We start from the raw sequence: 20,744 nt of genomic DNA on the forward strand, positions 1-20,744 counted from the left end.
TAAATAGTTCCCACTCTGCATTGTGAAAGTCCCAATTCATCACTCTTTCTAGATTGCACTCTTCAATTGTCAATTCTACTCCAATGATTATAGGATAGTGATCACTTCCAACAGTCGTTTCTTTCCTTACTTCCCATGAACATACTCCTGCCAGTGTATCTGTTACTAGTGTAAGATCTAACACTGACTCCACTCCATTGCTTACATTTATTCTTGTCCCCTCCCCATTATTTAAACAAACTATTCCCTTGTTGTCCATTAATTCCTCTATCACCTTCCCATTATCATCATCTTTCCTTCCTCCCCATAACGTGCTGTGTGCGTTAAAATCTCCACACCATATAGCATTTTGCCTTTGTCCTACCCTCTCCAATTCCTCCAACTTAATTTTCTTACATGGATTGTACAAATTGATTGTAGTCATTTTCCTTTTATTAACCCAGATTTCAATAACAATTATCTCTAGACTAGTTTCATAATTCATTGGTACTCTTTCATACAATATTCCTTCCTTAATAAACGTTGCACATCCCCCTGCCTGCCGCTCATTCCTATCCAGTCTAACTGAGTTGTATCCTACAATTTTAAAATCCAAGTGTGATTTCATCCATGTTTCTTGTATACAAATGATTGCTGGTTTAACGTCTAAGTTCTCTATATATCTCTTAAATTCTTGCCCATTCGATATCAGGCTTCTGGCATTCCACTGCAGAATAAGGAACACCATAATTATATTACTTAGTAACCCCTTCATTTCTATTGATCTCATCCTGTACCATCTCTCCCGTTTCATCCTTTATGTCTAAGTATTCCCTTGTTGCCTCCACAACAATCTTTATCCGATCTGACCTTGTATTTTTTTCCTGCATAGCTAGATTTATGACCTTCGCCATGAAGAATACAAAGTTAGCCTTATCCACAATCAAAGTGTCCTTATTCACATCACATTGCAAACCTACTGGCTCTAAAGCTTGCTGTGAATACTGAGAGGGTTCAACAACACCCACACTTGCACCACCTTGTGGTCCTTTTAATTGTTTGATTGCCTCTGCATATGTTACTTTATTCTGGACTTTATATTTCTGAATTTCTTTTGCTTTAATCTGTGCTTCGCATCCTTGATATGCCGCACTGTGATCCCCTCCACAATTGCAGCATTTAGCTTTACTCCTAACCAGTTCCCTCCAACTCGATCAGTAAGAGGGGAACACGAACCCATAATAGTAGTCACTACAGTGTGTACTTTTCCCAAAAGTGACATTTCAATGAAAAAAAAAAAAATGCATTAATGAAACAAGGTTACATACAACAGATTTAAACCCACACTGTCACTTTTCTACAGCAGGCATTTTCTGCATTAAATATATGAACTAGTGCAACATATTGTCTTCTGAAATAATAAAGGTTGTCTGAAAATGATGAAGACGTTACTCTAGCAATCACTCAAGCCAAAGGAGGTTGCTTATGGTAAAACATACATAGTGCCGGTTTAAATATGGTTCCAAAAAGTGGACCAGAAACTGGAAGTTGACTTTAACTTATAGGGTGAGGATCATTCGGGATTCTTTCTATCCATAGTGGATACATTTTAGATGGTTTTTGTAGTAGTGCAGCTGTAGTTTATACTGCACTTCAGCATTTCCGGAATGTCTGAAACGCTGATATTCAGCAATGGCCATTTTCGACTGATGGCCGATGGAAACATGGCCACACGAAGCAACCATCAATTGGCCGAGACCATCCATGAAGAATTCTATGGAAAAAACAAAAAATAATAATTGAACCTTAAGATGACTTACCATTCCCCCAGAGAGGGCTATTGTTTCAAGGAAAATAATCTATGAACTAGACTGTTAGATTGCCTCATTCTGCATCAAGTAAAATAACCAGGGCCGTACACAGACATATAACGGAGGACTAACAATTATAAACAGTATAGCTGAGTTGATGGCAAGGAATCCAGGTCTATGCAGTAAATGTCAATGTTATTTTTAATAAAGAAGAGGAAGATCAGTAATGGGTGGTATATCGATAAAAAAGAGATGGGCAGAAGGGCGGCTGACATCTGTATCAGAAAGCTAGATTTCATTAAAACCCAAACCTATTACCAGTGTGTTACCAATGTCTTTTAAAGCCACTATTATAATCTACAAAATGGATATCTACCCAATTCCGGAACAACAAGTCCTTGCACTTGCAAGGCTTGCAGTTTTTATTGTGCCATAGTGGTTTTCTGACAGTGGATGAGAAGACAGTTTTCTATGGCATTATATTCAAACAACAATATTTATAAAAGCACTTCTGCCCATGCCACAATAGCTGCCAACTCAAGCTGCTGTCCAATTCATGTGATAACTATAGGAAAGAAATGCAAAATATTTGCATGCTGAATTTAAATGACCCCTATATTTCATTAATACAAAACTTTGAAGAGATTCTGGTGTCATGTCGTGTATCATCAGTGCTTGTGCAACTGCTCCAAAGAGGACGTCATTTTACAGCCAGGAGTAGCACTCTATAACAGCTCTGTTGGTAGCTAATAATTAAAGAGTAAGGACCTACTTTGGCATCTAAGGATAGCCCTGTCTTTACCACATTGATATGTTTTTTGACACAACTTATCTTCTAGCAGGCTACAAGTCGTCTGTAGCCTGCTAACCCTAACCCTACTGACCTCCGTTCTAGTAAATCGCTACATTTAGCTGAAGCTCTTCTCAACTTCTCTTCCCAAAGGACTTGAGGTTTCACAGTCCTCCTCTTCCCTGAAGTTCTTCACCAATACACACTGGCTATAGTTCTGCTCAATAAGCCTTCCGGTCATACTGGGTCTATGCTCGGTTCTGCACTCTGCACGGTTTTCAACATTGACATTTCGATATTAGTGTGGGCCCACAAAGAACAAAAATAAAAACATTTGTGGATGTGTGTACACACCCACATGTAGAAATGGCCGGCTAAATACCTGAATGTGCCACTCTCTTCAGCTTGGGGTCAAATCTCACTCGATTCACAGCAACGGTACGAGCCAGGAAGAAGTTGACCACCCCATCGACTATGGAACATTGTGGGTAATTTGGTAGTGATCGGATCTTTACTTTGGACTTCCTTTGCAGGCAGCCTCCGTAGACTCCATCGCCTTCCTCATAGTCGATGGAGAAGTAGAACTCGCTTCCAATAACTGATGCCCCAACCTAAGAAGGATTACGAGACACTATAACCTCACACCTGCTGGTGTGAGGTTATAGTGTCTGCATTCTTTAAAAATCTGCATTCTTTAAAGATCCTGTAATAATAATATATTTGATCAATGAGTAATAACATTCTCACCACATCCAACTCTGGTGTTGCCTCCATCACCTCCACAAGATCCTCTATCTTTGTTTTATCAGTGAATAGAAAGTCGTCATCCACCCAAAGAAAGTACTTGGTGGTGACTTGAGAGACAGCCAGGGTTCTGCCAGCAAACCAGCCCTGTGGAAGGGAAAGATTTGACATCAACTTACTGTAAGAATGTCACTTCTTACTTGAATTGTTTTTGTTGATTATTATTTTCAATGAGTCATATTTTCCTCTAGAGGTCCCTCTTTCAATACATTATGCTAGACTACTCTTATACGACAAACACAGGAAATACATATTCTGTTCTGCGTGCATGCATGAGCTTGGTGCTAACACGCCTACCTGTCCCCCAGGCATGATGTATTGCAGAACATTTTCTTCTGTGATCTTTTCTGGAGTAAAGCTGTCATCGGCCACGATGAGCACCACGTCTTTGTAGAATTGTCTGAGGCTTCTTATGAGCACCTTCAACTCCTTGTAGCGCAGGAAGGTCTTGGTGGTGACTGTCACTTGGTCTCTAATGTCTTTGGAAGAATGTGTGTGTGTGGAAGGGGGGGGGCAGGGGATAGAGAGAGGAAGATGGTAAGGGTTCATGATTCTTCTTAGGTAAAAATGGAAGATTTATGAGGAAACACTTTTGTTGTTATACTTGTTCCCATGTCGAAAAGTACAGGAACGGTTGGTCGCCGAATGACAATGGGGAAGACAGCTTCATGATGCTCAAACGAGAAGTGAACTGCAAAACAAATTAAAACCATCCAGCATAAATAAGATTTGACCCACATACCATAATCCACTGTAATATTGGAAGGCTTTGAGTGCAGAATGAGAACATCAACAGAAAAAAAAGTTTAAACCTGACCACACGTTCAGTATGTATCTTTAAATTACATCACCCAACCCATACATCAATTGAAAAGGTCTTGGAGTACCCAGGTCTCCGGTGTGTATGTGGTACACAGTGCTGGTGTAGGTGACATTTGCCAGAAGTTTGTTGAGTTCCTCTAAGTTCAGCTTTTCCAAGATCAACAAGTTCTTCCCACCACCTATTGTTTTTTTTTCATAAATCATATTTCATACAAGTCAATCCCATTGACAAGTAGTTTATTAATTCATTTAAACAATGTAAACTATGCTGGGGTTCATTGATCACCTTCGACACTCTCTGCTTTACTTGTGCTCCCTAGACGGAGCACACCTTTGGTGACATTTAGTGATACCTAGAAAAAAACAGGGAGAGGCGTATTTAGAGTGAGTGAGTACCTAGCTGTGGTCAAAGGATTTTTTTTTTTTTATATTGTTACTTTTTGCAAACATCAGATGGAAGGCATGAACTCAAAGAACATCAAGCAGTAGTTTGCATGGATTATGCAAGCTGCATGGAACCAAATGATTATGGTATAATAAAAAATATATTGGAAAATTATCTGCATTGTTTAGAAAAATAATTATTCATCACACAATATTAAAAGCAGGATGATTAGAATAAAGTGGCATGTAACTGGGGGAAATGTGGCTTGATTTCAGTGTTGAAATCATCTGCAAGAAAAAAAGAGTGCTGCCAAGAAAACCCAGAAGTCACCAAAACACACTAAAATGATAAAGACCCATAGCAATGTCATTGAAGGGATGAAAGGACATTTCAAACATATAACTATTGCTTGATGAAACACAAAAATATTATTTTAGGGGGACCTGTGTGATGCTGGAAGATATAACATGGAACTGTAACCTGTAGCTACAGGTTACAGTTATATATCCAGAAATGTCCAGAAATGTCCCTTGTTCCAATATATCCAGAAATGTCCCTTGTATCCTGATTCTGACTTGAAACCCAGAGTTTTACTACCAACCTTGTAGCTGCTTCTTTGAGCTGAGTTCAACGCTAAACCTGAAACAAAGCTAGGATTAAACTATTTCCTGAGGTATACATTGAAAATGAAGACTGAAAGGATGCTGAGGAAAAAGCTTATTGGGCACATTTTCATTGTAAATGTTTGTATATCTGTGCATTGCACTTGCACAGCAACTGAACTACTCTTGACTTAAAAGCAGTATCAGGACAATTTCATTGAACCACCAAAGAGCAATATATTGTACCTGGAATAAGAGTGGGGACCAAGGGGCGTACTATGAAACCCTGAATGGGATACTGCAGTGGAGAGTTGGACGCAGCAAGGAGGAGTGTGTTCAAAATGGAGCCTGTTCTGGACACAGGTGATAGAAAGAAATATGATAATCCACAAATCAATTAACCAATACAAGCATTACGCCAATTAACCAATAATCAACCAATGTCAATTTAACAATATTCAAACTGAATAAAAAAAATAACACTATTTAACAGTTTCTGTACTAAATCATAAAATGACCATGATTTGAAATCAAACATTCAAGTCAAAATACTGGCTTCTCACAAGGTTTGTTTTGTTTTGGCCTGTGTGATGATTTAATTCTCAGGGTACTCAGGGTTGCTAGATATGAAAAAAAAACGATCATCTCAAAACTTTAATTTGAATAGTGAACATCATTTAGAAATGGATTAATTGATCAGTTAATACATTCTTTGTATTCTTTGTGTCTCTCCTCCCCACCATCACTTTGTTCCATCCTGTGTCCCTGGTACTGGTGGCCGTGCATACCTCGCCTGGTGCTTCTTGTACTCCTCTGCCCGTCGTTTCTGAATGTCTGCTCGGTTGGCAGTAGGAATGTGCCCGGCAAGATCATGTGCCATCGCTGAGCAATTGCAGGAAGCCAGGGGTTTCACTTGACCAGTTATCGGGGACCTACAGGTAACATTAATAATCATACACTTTATTTATTGTGTGCCTTTCATGAATGCAACTGCCTTCAAGAATGAATAACCATTACATTTAAAACATAAGAATAACATTTGATAAAAAACAATATCATTAATATCATTCCTTCCCCAAGACTTTTGTGTGTGTGCCTTGAATTTCTTGTTGGGATTGTGGTATTCCTTTGCTCCAAAACTGTTCACAAGCACTGATGTATTGACAAATCCACCCATTAGCTTATGCTTTGTCCGAGGTCAGCTGTGTAAATACATGAATATTGCACTGAGAGTGACTGAACTCTCACACGCGTACACTTTCAAATCAACTTTGAGCCTTACCACTTTTTCATTGGGGCTTCAAACTTGTCCTCTTTAGAGAATCTTGAATGCCAGAGGTAGCTCATTCCACTGAAGATAACAAGAGACAGCAGCAGTAGCAAACCTGTTCTGACAAATGAGGGCATCTGGAGACACAGAGCCGGAGGAGTCCGCCGGAGGAGTCCTCATACCAACGAGAGGTCGGACCAATCGGAGAAATGACATTGACCCGAAGTGAACTGACAGCTGTCTACTGGAAACATCTTTCTCGAATGCCACCTGAGTTTGTTATTACTGGTGACGTAGAGAGGTCAGCCGGTGGCTCTATTACCACTAGTTGAAATGGGTACAGTGCCACTGAATCTATTTTCTCCCCGTCGTATAATCAGACAATTGCTGTTGTCCAATTGAGGAGCATAGTCGGAATGGCTTTAATCTGATTAAGCTGTGCATGTAAACATACTGACTGATTACCCCCCAAAATAAATGAGGAAACTAGGTTTATGTCTGCACAGGTTAGACCAGCCATCACCACACACAATCAAAAAGATCTCCTACATGGCAGCATTGTTCAACATAGATTACCAACATAGTAATCTATTCAATTATATCACTGTTGATGAAAGAAGTCCCTAATTTTGAAGAAAAAAAGTTAAAGAATCCTATTTAGGCGAGTGCTGCATGCAGCGCTCAACTATAGCCCCTATTAGATTTTAATCTTTCTTTCTTTATTATTCTCTGCAAACTTTGGGACCCTCCTTCCAAAAAAAATCACCTAGAGATTCGCACTCTTCCTTTCATGTTTTTTTTTATATTTTTAACTTTCCGTCCGCCCACTCTCTGACACTTTGTAACTTGGTCAAATTTTAAGCGTTAAAGGCCTACGTGCAGGTTAACCAGAAGTTTTGATTAATGGGTACATAAAACACTCAAAATATGTGTATCATTCATAAAATGTCTCCAAAATAGTGTTGAAGTCCAGTTTTGGGCGTTTTTGGCAGTAATGGGTGTTTTCTAATGCCATTCGGCGATGACGTCACGTTGGGGAGACATGGTGGAAGGTAGCCTCAGCCTAGCACTAGAACTATGGCGTCTAAGAGGTGGCAAGAACCACAAATAAAATGTATGATGGCCCACAGCAGTATCATTTCGAACCTGTCAGACGTGAGAGGGCAAATGGGGAATTGCCGAGAACTGATGGAGGTCAAAGCAAATTGAATGCCTGGTCAGAGGAGAATGAGTGGAGAGTTGCTATCATTTAGCAACGCAGCAATGAGCGCTGGAGCTAGTCAATGAACAGCAGTGCATACAATAACGACACTTTTATTTATTTTTACTGTCAGCGAATAGCAGCGAGTGAAAGTCAACGTTTTCTTTATATCTAGCAAATACGACCAGAGAGGTGTACATTGAACACATACACAAAGCACATCATCCAACCCCGCGGGTGCTGACCGACAGCCCACAACAAGCCAAACATCACCACGGCGGGGGTGCTCTCTCTCACTCTTGCACGCCCGTACACAATCACTCCAACTTATCCAACTCAAAGGCTAAGCTGCTTCACTAAGACCACAACTAACCACAAGGCCTTCATAACCATGCAGTATGCCGAAGCCGGAAAGGACACATGCACAGTCGCACACACTCATCTAATGCAAAACAATCCGTTTTATCATCAACATTCAGTCACTGCAAATATTTAAAGACTAGCCTCTTACCATAAGTTAGTATGGACCCAAAGTATGTGATTGATACAGTCTGGTTTAGCTTTCGCTCGCTATCCGTTTTTAGTATGACTTCTCAACATTACGACTTTCTTGTGTTAGCCGCACATAGCTAATTTGCATACACGCACAGGATTGGCTGGCTCCGCAAGACAAATAATATATATTTGTCTTGCGTAATAAAACTTATGGAAAAAGTGCTATGTGCTAGAGTGCTTAGTTCTAAAGTGCTATGTGCTAAAGTGCTATGTGCTAAAGTACTATGTGCTAAAGTGCTAACCTATTTATTGCACATCATTCTATTGCACATTGTTCATCAGCATAATGGAGGCTGGGACAAATGATAATTTAAGGCGGTTGGATTTGCATAGCGGCACACGGAGTCTTCTCCGTGTGCCGCTCTGTCTGTCTGTCTGTCTGTCTGTCTGTCTGTCTGTCTGTCTGTCTGTCTGTCTGTCTGTCTGTCTGTCTGTCTGTCTGTCTGTCTGTCTGTCTGTCTGTCTGTCCATCTATCAACGCATGTGTCTAGTTTTAATGTGATGTATTTTGTGTATGTCCAGTCAGACTTGTTGTCTCCCTTGTTCTGTGTGGTTTTGTAGGCTATACTGTGTGAGCCGAATCACCTCAATGAATTCCCGACGATTTGTGTAGTTTGGTAATAATAAAGACTTGACTAGGCTATCTATCTAGACTTGACTAGGCTATTAACCAACAATTATTCGCCGAAGGCGAAGTGAATAGTGGGGAATAGCCCCTGAGATGAAGGTTTATTTGTTATAAGCGGACATTTGGCGATGAAAACAATATTGAGTTTGAGATGTCAATCATGGGATATTGCCCAATATCCCGAGATAGCGAACCAATCAAATTGCACCATCTTAGGAGGTTCACGTGTAGCATATACTAACTATAGATAGTATAAATGTATTTATCTATGTATCTGTATAATCTGCTGAACACTCTCTTACTAGTCTCTACTCTCAACGGTCTCAATGTGGCTTGCAATGCATTCTGGGGGAAATGAGAATCAATAGAAAACCGCTAAAATAGTACCTATTTTTTCGTATTACATTCCGTTTTGTGATAGGCCTACCTAACAACATTAAATACAATAAATTACAGTTTAAATCTTTATTACCAACAAGCAAATTGCACAAATTCGTTGGAAAATAAACCCTGCAACACAGCCTTTAACCTTCGTTGAAATATTTAACAAATAGACAAACTTCAATAACATGAAAGACAATTCGATATCGTTTATACTTTTACAGTTTAATTTCATACCGGCTTCGTATATTTCAAGTTGATCTCTTGACTTACGTTGAGGCGAGCTTGAGGACGTTCTAGCAGTGATGCCAGATTGAGCGGTTTTTAGGCTACTTTTAATCACGTTAGGCTGCAAAAATTAGCATTGGGCGGCTGATTTAAAAATAAATAGTTAACGAGTATTAAGGGGTGGTAGATGGCCAACTGTTCAATCGTAATTAGGGGCGAGGGAGGGCCATCAGACCTGTCAGTCAATCCTCCGCTCCAGATGTAAGGAGATTTGATTCATGATGTATTAGTCGAGCTGGCGTTGACTGTAGCCTACATAGCTATCCGGTTGATGTTCTTGAGGTTAATCTTATGCATGACTATTGTGAGGGTTGATTTATTTTAGCCTATGTAGCAAACATACTGTAGCAAGCAGCACGGGAAGGATGAGAAGGGAGCCCAAGTTTAGCTGTCAGAGTTGCCTTTATTGAACACCACATGACACACCAAAACACACTCAGTAACACTAACCAACCCATAGAGACAAACCCCACACAATGTATTTGCCCCAAAGGACCTAGGAGGGCGCCTATTGAAAGCCAAGAAAGCCACTAACTGGCCCTAGAATGGCGCGGTAAAAGTGCAAAACCGCACGGAAACCGTACGGAATCCATATGGATTCCGTGCGGTTTGGCAGGAATTCCGTACGGATTCCGTACGGTTTTTGAATGACGAATAGCCGCGGCTATTAGTTATTCACTCCAGCTTTTAGTTATTCACTCCGGCTATTAGGTATGCAGAAGGAGCCCCTCCCTCTTCTTTGCTTGACCACTAAGTTTGAAGGCTGTCTAACCAATCAGTGAAGAGAAATACCAGACTAAGGTAACGCATTGTCGAGAGCTGCAGTGCCTCCATGTTTCGCCGTAACATAAAGCTGTGTTGTCTTTACTAGTTTCACTACAATGTAATGACCACCACTAGCTAGTGGAAAATACATTTGTGTCTATTACAGTGATATATTTGTATATGTTAGGCTATATATTGAGATGGCAGTGTGCGAAATACCTGTCAATATTCGGGGATGTCCTCATCCCCAGATTGTTCTCGATATGCAGTAGCCAGCTAGGCCATAACATTACAATATTTCATGGATGCAAGCAAGCCAAGACAATCAATCTATATCTATAGCCTACATCGTACCTTAACGCGCCTGTGGCTGCGCTGGATTTAGGAGTCCGAGGTAGGAAACCCAAACGCCTCCGTGTTTGGGTGCATGATACATTTGTTTGTTTAATTATAAATTTGATTTTCTATTAAAATCCATTAATGATGTTTTTTTAATTAACATAACTAATGTTCTAATATTTTTTCAGGGCCCCTGTCACTCAAGGACCCTCAGAATTGTCCTAACTTTTCGCCCCCTAATGGCGCCTCTGACCTTTTGTGTAATAAAAGCTGGTTAAAATACATGAAAAAGTACTATTATTACTATATTATTTCATAATGATAATATGTAATGATTTTTCACTGCCGCATTGAAAATGTCCCCGATTTTCATTTCAGAAATCTGGTCGCCCCAAACGTTGCCCCCGGAACTACCCTTCATACCTCCGTCTGGTTTCAGCGTTGTTATGGATGTTACACAATAAATCCTCTAGAGGGCAGTGACTGTCGTTTCACAAATTAACGGCATCGACAATCGCAAACATGACATCTGTAGAGATGATTTTGCTTTGCGTCATCCGAAATTGGCAAAAAAAAGTGCAAAAAGTGTGCGGTGGCATGTGACACCCCTCACCAACCCGCAGATTATCTCCTCAAAATGTTGTTAAATGACCAGTTACAACTCATTGCCAAAGCAGGGGAACAATAACAATAAAATAAAAATGTCAGGTATATAGTATAATATAAGTACAAAACGTCAAATACTATATATATAGGCTATATATATGTATCAGATATTATAGTACTCTATTTTATCTATTTTCGCGAATGCTCTGACTTTTGACTCTATACTGCCGCCTCGATTTCTGGTGGCATTGCTCCGGTTCTCCCGGAGCACTCCGGATTCGTAAACTCAGAGGCGACGGACCCATTTACGGACGAAACACCTCCGGGACCGGACGAAACTGTCCGTATCCGTATTTACCGTAGGGTGTGAATGGGCCTTAACGCCCCTAACGCAACGCTTCAACGCTTGTAACGCGCCTAGACCAATGGTTCCCTATGCAAAAATGCAGTTTTTCAACGCCCCTAACGCGGTTGGTGTGGCCGTACCTTAAACGCGCCTGTGGCTGCGCTGGATTTAGGAGTCCGAGGTAGGAAATCCAAACGCCGCCGTGTTTGGGTGCATGATAGAGCTTAGATCGGGTTAGATTAAATAATCTCGGATATAATAACAATAATCGGGTTAAATAACTTCACATGGTGTGTCTGGTGTGTTTCCAGCATTCGTAGTGTTGATCAGCAGATATAGTCCGCCAAGACGTTGAGGTTGCTTAGCAACCAGAGACGCTGTCCATGCAATTGAATGGAGCGTTCCCTCTTCGTCATGACTATCAAACCAAACATCCTTCACATTCACCGAGCGAACATTTTGAAAGTAAAATGCACATTTCTCGCTAAATTTTTTTTAAATAAACGCATTTAATGGCGTAACTATGTTACTATTTCGAACCAGAATAAAGAAAGATGTCGGCCGTATGCTTCTGTGCAAGCGTCACTACTTTCTGCCAGTGACGTCTGACTATCCACCATCCGTTCTACTTATGCGCACCGAATGAAGGATTAGCCAGCTCTGATCTGAAAACTGGATCCACAAAAGACTGAACCATAGAAAAAATAGAGAGAGGGGTCCATATAAATGTAAAATACAGATTATCTAGCCAAAATATGAGAGAACACACACAAGTTTGTTTCTTGGAACTGAACTCTTCCTAAAGTAATCCTTTTAAATGTATTCAACGAAGGATTTAAGTTTCTAAATCAAATGATGACATTAATAGAGCTCGAAGCCTGAATAAATAAAGAAGTCCAATGGCAAAGGCAAGGGATCATACAGTGGCGGATAAGTCTCAGAAAAGCTGAGAACAGCTCTGCTCCCCAGTAAAACTGGGTTAGCCAAATGGTAGTGGTCACCATTGATGGAACTCGTCGTCAATGAGGGACGTATCCGTTCCTTATCAGAGCCAGTGATCCTCGACTCCCTCGGTCAGGAAAGGGCACACCCAACAAAGGGCAATTAGAGATTATTATTTTTTATTACAATGAAGTCTGCATTATTTATATCGTCCATAACTACTTTCGTATTTTGATAAATTAATAGCGCACATTAAGGACAATTCAAAGACATAAACCTTTAGGCAATACCTTTCCATATTTAACAGTCTAACGAATCAAACTGAGTATTGTTTTAGTGTTACCATAAAGTGTAGGCAAAATCAACATTATTTTCAATATGATTAAAATTCAAACTTAATCAATCGACAATTCAATCATAGCATCAATAACATATCTCATCTAAATTACTTACCCTACAAACGGAGTAAAGTGCATCAAGTAGACCTAACCGTCAGGTTCATTCGGGCGAGTTGGTCCTATTGAGACACAGACAGGGGAGTGGCGACCTAGGCTATCATATAACAACATTGAGGATTTTCATTGTCCTCTTTATTTGCATTTAATATCTTTTGAAGGGTTAGGCTCTTGGATTTTAGGACAGACTTTTGTGAATCGGATGGGTGGAACCCAGTCTCATCAATATGCGTACAGATAGAAAAATAGGTGGGGCTGTAGGTGCCAGAAGCTTTCGGTAACTATCCCAATAAAAGAACCCAAATCAAAAGATACCATTGTTTTAGGGATAAACAATAATTATTTAATTGCCCTTTAAAAACAACAGTTTGACAGATAATGACAATGATATGAGATGAATAATAGTGAATACTATTAATACAAAATTCAAGTTCTTGAGAGACATTTACAAGTGGATGATTAAAAATAACTATATACAAAGAAAAACTGTGTCATAGGAAGATAAAATGTAACAATTGGATTAAATATATTAGTGAATACTCTCAGTACCTAATTACAATATCATTGTATATTATTGTAATATCTACAGGTGGATGATTAAAGTTAACTATACACAGAAAAACTGGTATAGGAACATAAAATGTACCAATTGGAGTCTAATCAGCATTTATGTCTCACTCCCTTGAAACCTGGGGACTGTGTGTAAATACCGAGTTGTATGAGTGAGTGAGTGAGTATATGTGTGAGTGTGTTTGTGAGTGAGTGAGTGTGTTTGTTTGTTTATTTGTGAGAGTGAGTGAGAGAGTGTGTGAGTGAGTGTGTTTGTGAGTGAGTGAGGGAGTTTGAGAGTGTGTGAGTGAGTTTGTGAGTGAGTGAGTGAGTGAGTGAGTGAGTGAGTGAGTGAGTGAGTGAGTGAGTGAGTTTGAAAGTGTGTGAGTGAGTGAATTTGAGAGTGTGTGTGAGTTAGTTTCAGAGTACGTGTGTGAGGGAGTGAGTGCTCTTATTTGTACATGAACTTTGCTCTTCTGTCTTTCTGAGTGGCAAACTTCTCAATGACTTTGGTGTTAAAGTCAGGAATGTTCTGTATCAGGTTTTTCTCCATGGAGAGCATAGCCACTGCGTTCAGGCGGTCTTGTGCCATGGTGTTCCTAAGGAATGTTTTTATCCTCTTTATCCTCTTTCTGTGGTAATCGGTGTGGTGATGAGAATCTTTAAAAGACTTACAGTCTCGCTGAATGTGTCCTAAAGGTTGTTTTCCATGAAAACCTGGAAGAGAGCCAGTGCGCCACTGCAAGCCTTGAACTCTTCATTTTCATAGACCAGGGACAATTCTGTCTTCAGTTTGGCCTTGTCCAGTGTGGGGTAGGCTTCCACAGCGGTTTCCAGCGCTGAATCTGGGAACTTTACTCTGTGTTGGGGGAACAAGTCTCCTTGCAGCAGAGTGGCACTGATGAGGTGCTTGGTGAAAGAGAACCTCTCCTTGGCATGACTCGTATCACATACCTATGAAATGATACATCATTTTACAAAAGCTCACTACACATAATAAACAGTAGAATTAAATGTTCATATATCACCATGTAAATATCATTAGTATCTCACAAGGACAAGGACAGCTTATTGTTAAATATCATAAATATGAAATAACTACATCTAAACATTTGCTTTTTTCAGTAGCTGTATGGTGAATAGTTCAAAATATTTAAATGCATAGGCCAACTGTTTTATACAGGAATTTAAGACAAACAAAGATACCAAAAGTAAAACACCTCATGTCCTGTATATAGAACAATGTTACAGCTTACCTCTGTAGCTAACCGGTGCTGCTCCTCTTGGCCTAGGGCCTTCCGTTTCTTGGTGAATGGCTGCTGCACAGATAGAGGAACGGAGTCCCTGATACAAAACAGATGATTCATAAGTCGCTGTGCACAATAACAGTTTCAGAAACCTGCTGGAGATATAAAATTAGTCCAGCTCTGTGTATTGTCACTGCATTAATACATTTTTACTAGCTCATCCCAACTGGATGTCTTTAAAATTTTGAAAAATGGTTTGGTTATCAAAATTATGAGTTATTCTACTGTGTTCTGACATGTAATTAATGTTTGTTCTTTTCATAGACATTTTATCAGTCAATGTGAAAATACCTGATAGCTAGAAATAGGAGGAAATAGAATAGAAGAAATGGAGTACCGCTTGATTTGAACTGCTAATTTATTTAATTTAACTGTCAGCCACCCCTTGCTCACCGTCATTTTATATATCCACTATATGATATGATATTTATCCACAATGCCGTATACAGCCATGTGTTTGTGTTTTTTTGTGTATGTGTATGTATGTGTAGGTATATATATATATATGTGTATATATATATATATATATATATATATATATATATATATATATATATATATATATATGTATGTGTGTGTATATATATATATATATGTATGTGTGTGTATATATATATATGTATGTGTGTATATGTATATGTGTGTTTATGTTTATGTGTATATATATATATGTTTATTTATGTTTAGATTTATTTATTTATTTATATATATTAATTTATTTATATTTATATTTATCCTCTATACAGTTCTCTACATTTATCTTATTTTATTTTACTTGAATCCTTTTTTACTTCTATTATTCTATATTAGCTAAGAGTTTATAGTTTACTGTTTACTGTTTTGTTTACTTTTTATAGTTAGTTAGTTAAGAGTTTATTGTTTATCTTATATTATTATTATTGTCTACTGTTTACTTTTTTGTTTTACTTTTTATAGTTATCTAAGAGTTTATTGTTTATCTTATATTGTATATAATTTAATATTGTGTTGTGTTTCTTTCTGTAAACTACTGGACAATCAATTTCCTTGAGGGAGTCATCCCAAAAGGATCAATAAAGTCTAATCTAATCTAATCTAAACTCTAATCTATTTTGTATGCTGTTGGTGAACCTCTGAAAGACTCCTGCAGTGGCGGCTGGCCAATAGGGGGCGCTAGGGCGCCGCCCCACCTGATTGAAAGTGATTTTTTTAAATTAATTTAAATTATTATTTTTTTCCAAAATAATAATTTAAAATAAATAAGTACTGCTTATTCTACAAATAAATGTGTTTTGAATTATCAAGAGTGAGCCATATATATGATATAAACTATAAACCATTAGCTAGGGGGTAATTTGTGTCCATGGTCATTTCTCCTCCCTCCTGGGGCGCTGGGAAAGTCGCTCCAGCACTGCAGCAGCTCAGCCAATGGTAGGCTGTTGCTGAGACAAAAAAACACATAGCAACGGGTAAATTAGCCAATGAGCGTCATCAAATTTGATAAGCTTGGGGCGCTAAAAATATCGCCCAAAGCTTTAAGTATCCTAGCAACCAGAAATAAGTGTGGGAAATCGAGATGGCGGCGTCAAGTAGACAAGAACACACAGGGCTTCAGCTACCCATCAATTCTGTAAAATCTCTCTTGCCAAACCCCTTCGAAAGGAGAACTTTAGGGGAAAAGCAGAGAAGCCCGGCCTGAATTTAACACAGCAGACACAGGAGAAAGGTAAAACGTACCAGAGGAGCTTCTCTCTTAAATGGTATGACAGGAAGGCTTGGCTTCCTGTCATAGAATACTGCAGAATACTGCTTCCCGTCATACCACGGGAAGCAGTATTCTGCTTCCCGTGTTTACTTTTTAAAATGCCGGGGACAGATACTACGTGGACTGTAACAGGAGTTAGAGACCTAAAACATTTATCCGAGTGCATTAAAAAACATGAATGCTCGAAGGTGCACATGAACAACGCCGTCAAGCTAGCTATGCTGGGAAGGATTAGCATAGCTGCACAGCTGGATGAAGGACACAGGATTGCGGTGAGGAAACATAACGAAGAGGTGGATAAGAACAGACATGGCATTGCGGGGCCACGATGAAACGGCATCCTCCAACAACCCTGGCATTTTTCGGGGATTAGTCGATCTTGTGGCGTCACTGGACGGTGTGTTAGAGGAGCACCTGAAGACCGCTACTGTCTTTAAAGGCACCTCAAAGACAGTTCAAAACAAACTTTTGGACTGCATGCTGTCGGTTCTTCGAGACTGCATTCTGGAGGATGTAAAAAGGGCAGATTATCTGAGGGTCTAAGGGTCCCGAGGGTCTAACCCTAACCCTAACCCTAACCGCCCATCAGGCGTCCCCGTCATGACACAAAAATGTCCATCAGGCGTTCCTGTAGCGTTTCAATCACGAAGAGGTGAGTTTCGCAGGGCATACTGGGTATGCTACCCTTCCTTTATTGGCGGTTTTACCTCGTAGTATGTTTCCAGAAAAACGAAAGGGTAATGATGAGAGATTATGTCAGTAAGTATGATATTGTTTATTTGACAACATTGGCTGTGAAGTATTCTCATTTAAATCACTGATTTAGCTGTGGTATCGTTGTATCCGAATTCGAATCCGACATAAATACTCGTGACAAGCATGGTTCGGTAGCAGCAAATGCTATGCTATCTCGGGTTCGTGCGCGTGCGCGAAAGCTGCAGGCTGCCGGTTACGTTGCTCCAGCCTTTGAGTTCGCTTTTTTTTTAACTTTCTTAACTTTTATTACTTTTGTTCATTCTTGTTTGTTTCACTTCTAACCCGGTGGAGTCCTACCCTCTCTAAAGAGGCTGCTTTTGAGGGTTTTAGTGCTTTTTTAGTGATTGTTTTTTATGCCGCAGCAACAAGCTGCCTTTGTTTACTCCGGGGAACAGCTGTTTGCGCTAATGCCGACCAGCATAGTGGACAGACCAGCTGATATCCCACCTGAACTCTGGAGGAAAGCTAACCGGGGATGCAGAGGAGGGAAACAATGTCGTGGGATGAGAGGAGGGTCGAGACGGGAAGGGCTTATGGATAGGAGAAGATTTAGGCTGTGTCTCCCCTCGGTTGTTATGGGAAATGTGCGGTCTCTTAGCAACAAAATGGACGAGCTGACGGCGCTGACGCGGAGCCACCGGGAGTACCGGGAGTGCAGCCTGATGTGTTTCACTGAGACATGGCTGCACAGGGACATTACGGACCAGATAGTCTCCGTGGATGGCTTCCACACCATCCGAGCTGACCGGGATTGTATTGAGAGCGGTAAGCGGAAAGGAGGGGGGGTTGCCGTTTTTGTAAACAGCAGTTGGTGCAATCCTGGTCACATCACCATTAAAGAACAGCTCTGTAGCCCGGATGCTGAACTGCTCGCCGTTGGACTTCGTCCATACCATCTGCCTAGAGAGATCCCGCATGTTATCATTGTTGTACTGTACATCCCTCCCTCTGCAAACCCAACATCTGCCTGCAGCATCGTCCACACCACCATCTCCAAACTCCAGACTCAACACCCCAGTGCCCTCATCATCATTTCGGGAGACTTTAACCACGTCACCTTGGATAGAGTTCTGCCGACCTTCAAGCAATATGTGAGCTGTCCTACCAGAGAGGAGAGGACCCTGGACCTGATGTATGCTAACATTAAGGATGCATACATCTCCTCTTCTCTCCCCCTTCTGGGCAGGTCAGATCATAACCTGGTTCACCTCAAACCCTGCTATGTGCCTCTGGTGAAGAGGAAGCCTACGACCACAAGGACTGTGAGGAGGTGGTCGGGGGAGGCTTATGAGGCACTGCAGGGCTGCTTTGAGGTGACTGACTGGCCTGCACTCTGTGAGCCCCACGGGGAGGACATTGATGGGCTTACAGAGTGCATCACGGACTATATCAACTTCTGTGTGGACTGCAATGTCCCTGCTCGGACTGTTACCTGTTATGCCAACAATAAGCCGTGGATCACCAAGGACATTAAGGCCATCCTGATTGAAAAGAAGAGGGCGTTCAGAGATGGCAACCGTGATGAGGTGAGGAGAGTACAGGTGGTACTCAAACTTGCAATCAAGGAGGCAAAAGGCAGATACAGGAGAAAGCTGGAGAATAAACTCCAGCAAAACAACACGAGGGATGTGTGGAGTGGTATGAGAAACATCACTGGGTTCCAGAAGACTGGTGGCATGGGGTTGGAGGGCTGTGTGGACCGGGCCAATGAACTGAACCTATTTTTCAATAGGTTTGATACTGTGGCCCCTCCCCCACAAGACTCTTCTGCTGGCTGCCAAACACCTACTGCCACTCCACCTCCCCCTGCTCCTTCTCCTTACAGACCTCTTGTCTGCCCCTTGACACCTCAATTCACTCCTACCTACTCCACCCCTCCTCCCTGCTCTGCATCATGTCCTCTACAACCTGAGGACCTCCCCCCTCCCCCAACTGTCACCTCTACAGTGTCCTTCACGCCTGACCTGGTGAGAAGACAGCTAACAAGACTCCACTCCGGCAAAGCTGCAGGCCCCGATGGTGTGTTGCCCAGGGTGCTTAAAGCCTGTGCGCATCAGCTGTGTGGAGTACTGAGTCTGGTCTTCAGCCTGAGCCTGCACCTCCAGAGGGTCCCCGTGCTGTGGAAGACGTCCTGCCTCGTTCCTGTACCTAAGAAGCCGTGTCCCAACGGCCCTCAGGACTACAGACCGGTGGCCCTGACGTCCTACGTCATGAAGACCCTGGAGAGGCTCATCCTGGAGCAGCTAAGGCCTATGGTCAGGCCCTTCACTGATCCACTACAGTTCGCCTACCAGCCCCGCCTGGGAGTTGAGGACGGCATCATCTACCTGCTGAACAGAGTCTACACTCATCTGAACAAGCCGGCAAGCACTGTGAGAGTCATGTTCTTTGACTTCTCCAGTGCCTTCAACACCATCCGTCCGGCTCTACTGGGTGAGAAGATGACTGCGATGGAGGTGGAGGCCCCCATCGTGTCCTGGATTGTTGATTACCTGACGGGAAGACCACAGTACGTACGCCTACAGAACTGTGTGTCTGACAAGGTGGTCAGCAACACTGGGGCCCCACAGGGGACTGTCCTCTCTCCCTTCCTCTTCACCCTTTTCACCTCAGACTTTAACTATTGCACTGAGTCCTGCCACCTTCAGAAGTTTTCTGATGACTCATCAATAGTTGGCTGCATTGAAAAGGGGGATGACCGTGAATACAGACTGTTGTGGACAACTTTGTCACTTGGAGTGAGCTGAATCACCTGCAACTCAACGTGACAAAGATGAAGGAGCTCATTGTGGATCTGAGGAGGGAGAAAACAGCAGCTGTGACCCCTGTTTCCATACAGGGGGTCCCAGTGGACACTGTTGAGGAATACAAGTACCTGGGGGTGAACTTTAATAACAAGTTGGACTGGACTAGAAACGCCGAGGCTGTCTACAAAAAAGGCCAAAGCCGACTCTTTTGCCTCAGGAGGCTGAGGTCCTTTAACTTCTGCCGGACGATGCTGAGGATGTTTTATGAGTCTGTTGTAGCCAGTGCAATATTCTTCGCTGTCACGTGCTGGGGCAGTGGGATGAGGGTTGCAGACACCAACAGACTTGAAAGACTGATTAGGAGGGCCGGTGATGTTGTGGGGGAGGAACTGGACACCCTGACGACCGTGGCAGAGAGGAGGATGCTGTCCAGGCTTCAGTCCATCTTGGACAATGTCTCACACCCTCTCTACGACACACTGGCCCTGCAGAGGAGCACCTTCAGCAGGAGATTCCTCTCACCCAGATGCACCACAGAGCGCCACAGGAAATCTTTCCTGCCTGTGGCCATTAAACTTTACAACGCCTCCCTTAGAATGTCAGACACCGTCCCTCTCTGTAATCTCTGACCTCAAACAAGGACTATAATTCTTGCACCTTTTGCACAATACT

At 41.6% G+C, this 20,744-nt stretch overlaps 1 protein-coding gene across 1 annotated transcript; it reads right to left on the reverse strand.

The window, feature by feature from the left end:
• Window positions 1-1,456: 1,456 nt before the first annotated feature.
• On the reverse strand, window positions 1,457-6,543 carry LOC130403565 (beta-1,4 N-acetylgalactosaminyltransferase 2-like). The gene is made up of 11 exons (XM_056607983.1): window positions 6,476-6,543; window positions 5,982-6,125; window positions 5,440-5,546; window positions 5,193-5,230; window positions 4,493-4,559; window positions 4,272-4,385; window positions 3,989-4,075; window positions 3,682-3,863; window positions 3,328-3,471; window positions 2,963-3,191; window positions 1,457-1,753 (listed from the first exon to the last, which is right to left on the reverse strand). Exons 1-11 carry the CDS (start codon window positions 6,538-6,540, stop codon window positions 1,569-1,571), a joined length of 1,362 nt encoding a protein of 453 aa, XP_056463958.1. The 5' UTR covers window positions 6,541-6,543; the 3' UTR covers window positions 1,457-1,568.
• Between the last annotated feature and the right edge of the window lie 14,201 nt (window positions 6,544-20,744).

This window comes from Gadus chalcogrammus, chromosome 2, assembly GCF_026213295.1.
Source record: "Gadus chalcogrammus isolate NIFS_2021 chromosome 2, NIFS_Gcha_1.0, whole genome shotgun sequence".
Classification (NCBI taxonomy): Eukaryota; Metazoa; Chordata; class Actinopteri; order Gadiformes; family Gadidae; genus Gadus; species Gadus chalcogrammus.

Coding starts and splice junctions, on each gene's coding strand:
- LOC130403565 (XM_056607983.1), bottom strand. CDS start 6,540: ATGAGCTACCTCTGGCATTCAAGATTCTCTAAAGAGGACAAGTTTGAA. Junction 5,547..5,981: donor TACAAGAAGCACCAGGCGAG/GTATGCACGGCC, acceptor ACCTGTGTCCAG/AACAGGCTCCATTTTGAACA. Junction 4,076..4,271: donor CATACACACCGGAGACCTGG/GTACTCCAAGAC, acceptor TTTGTTTTGCAG/TTCACTTCTCGTTTGAGCAT.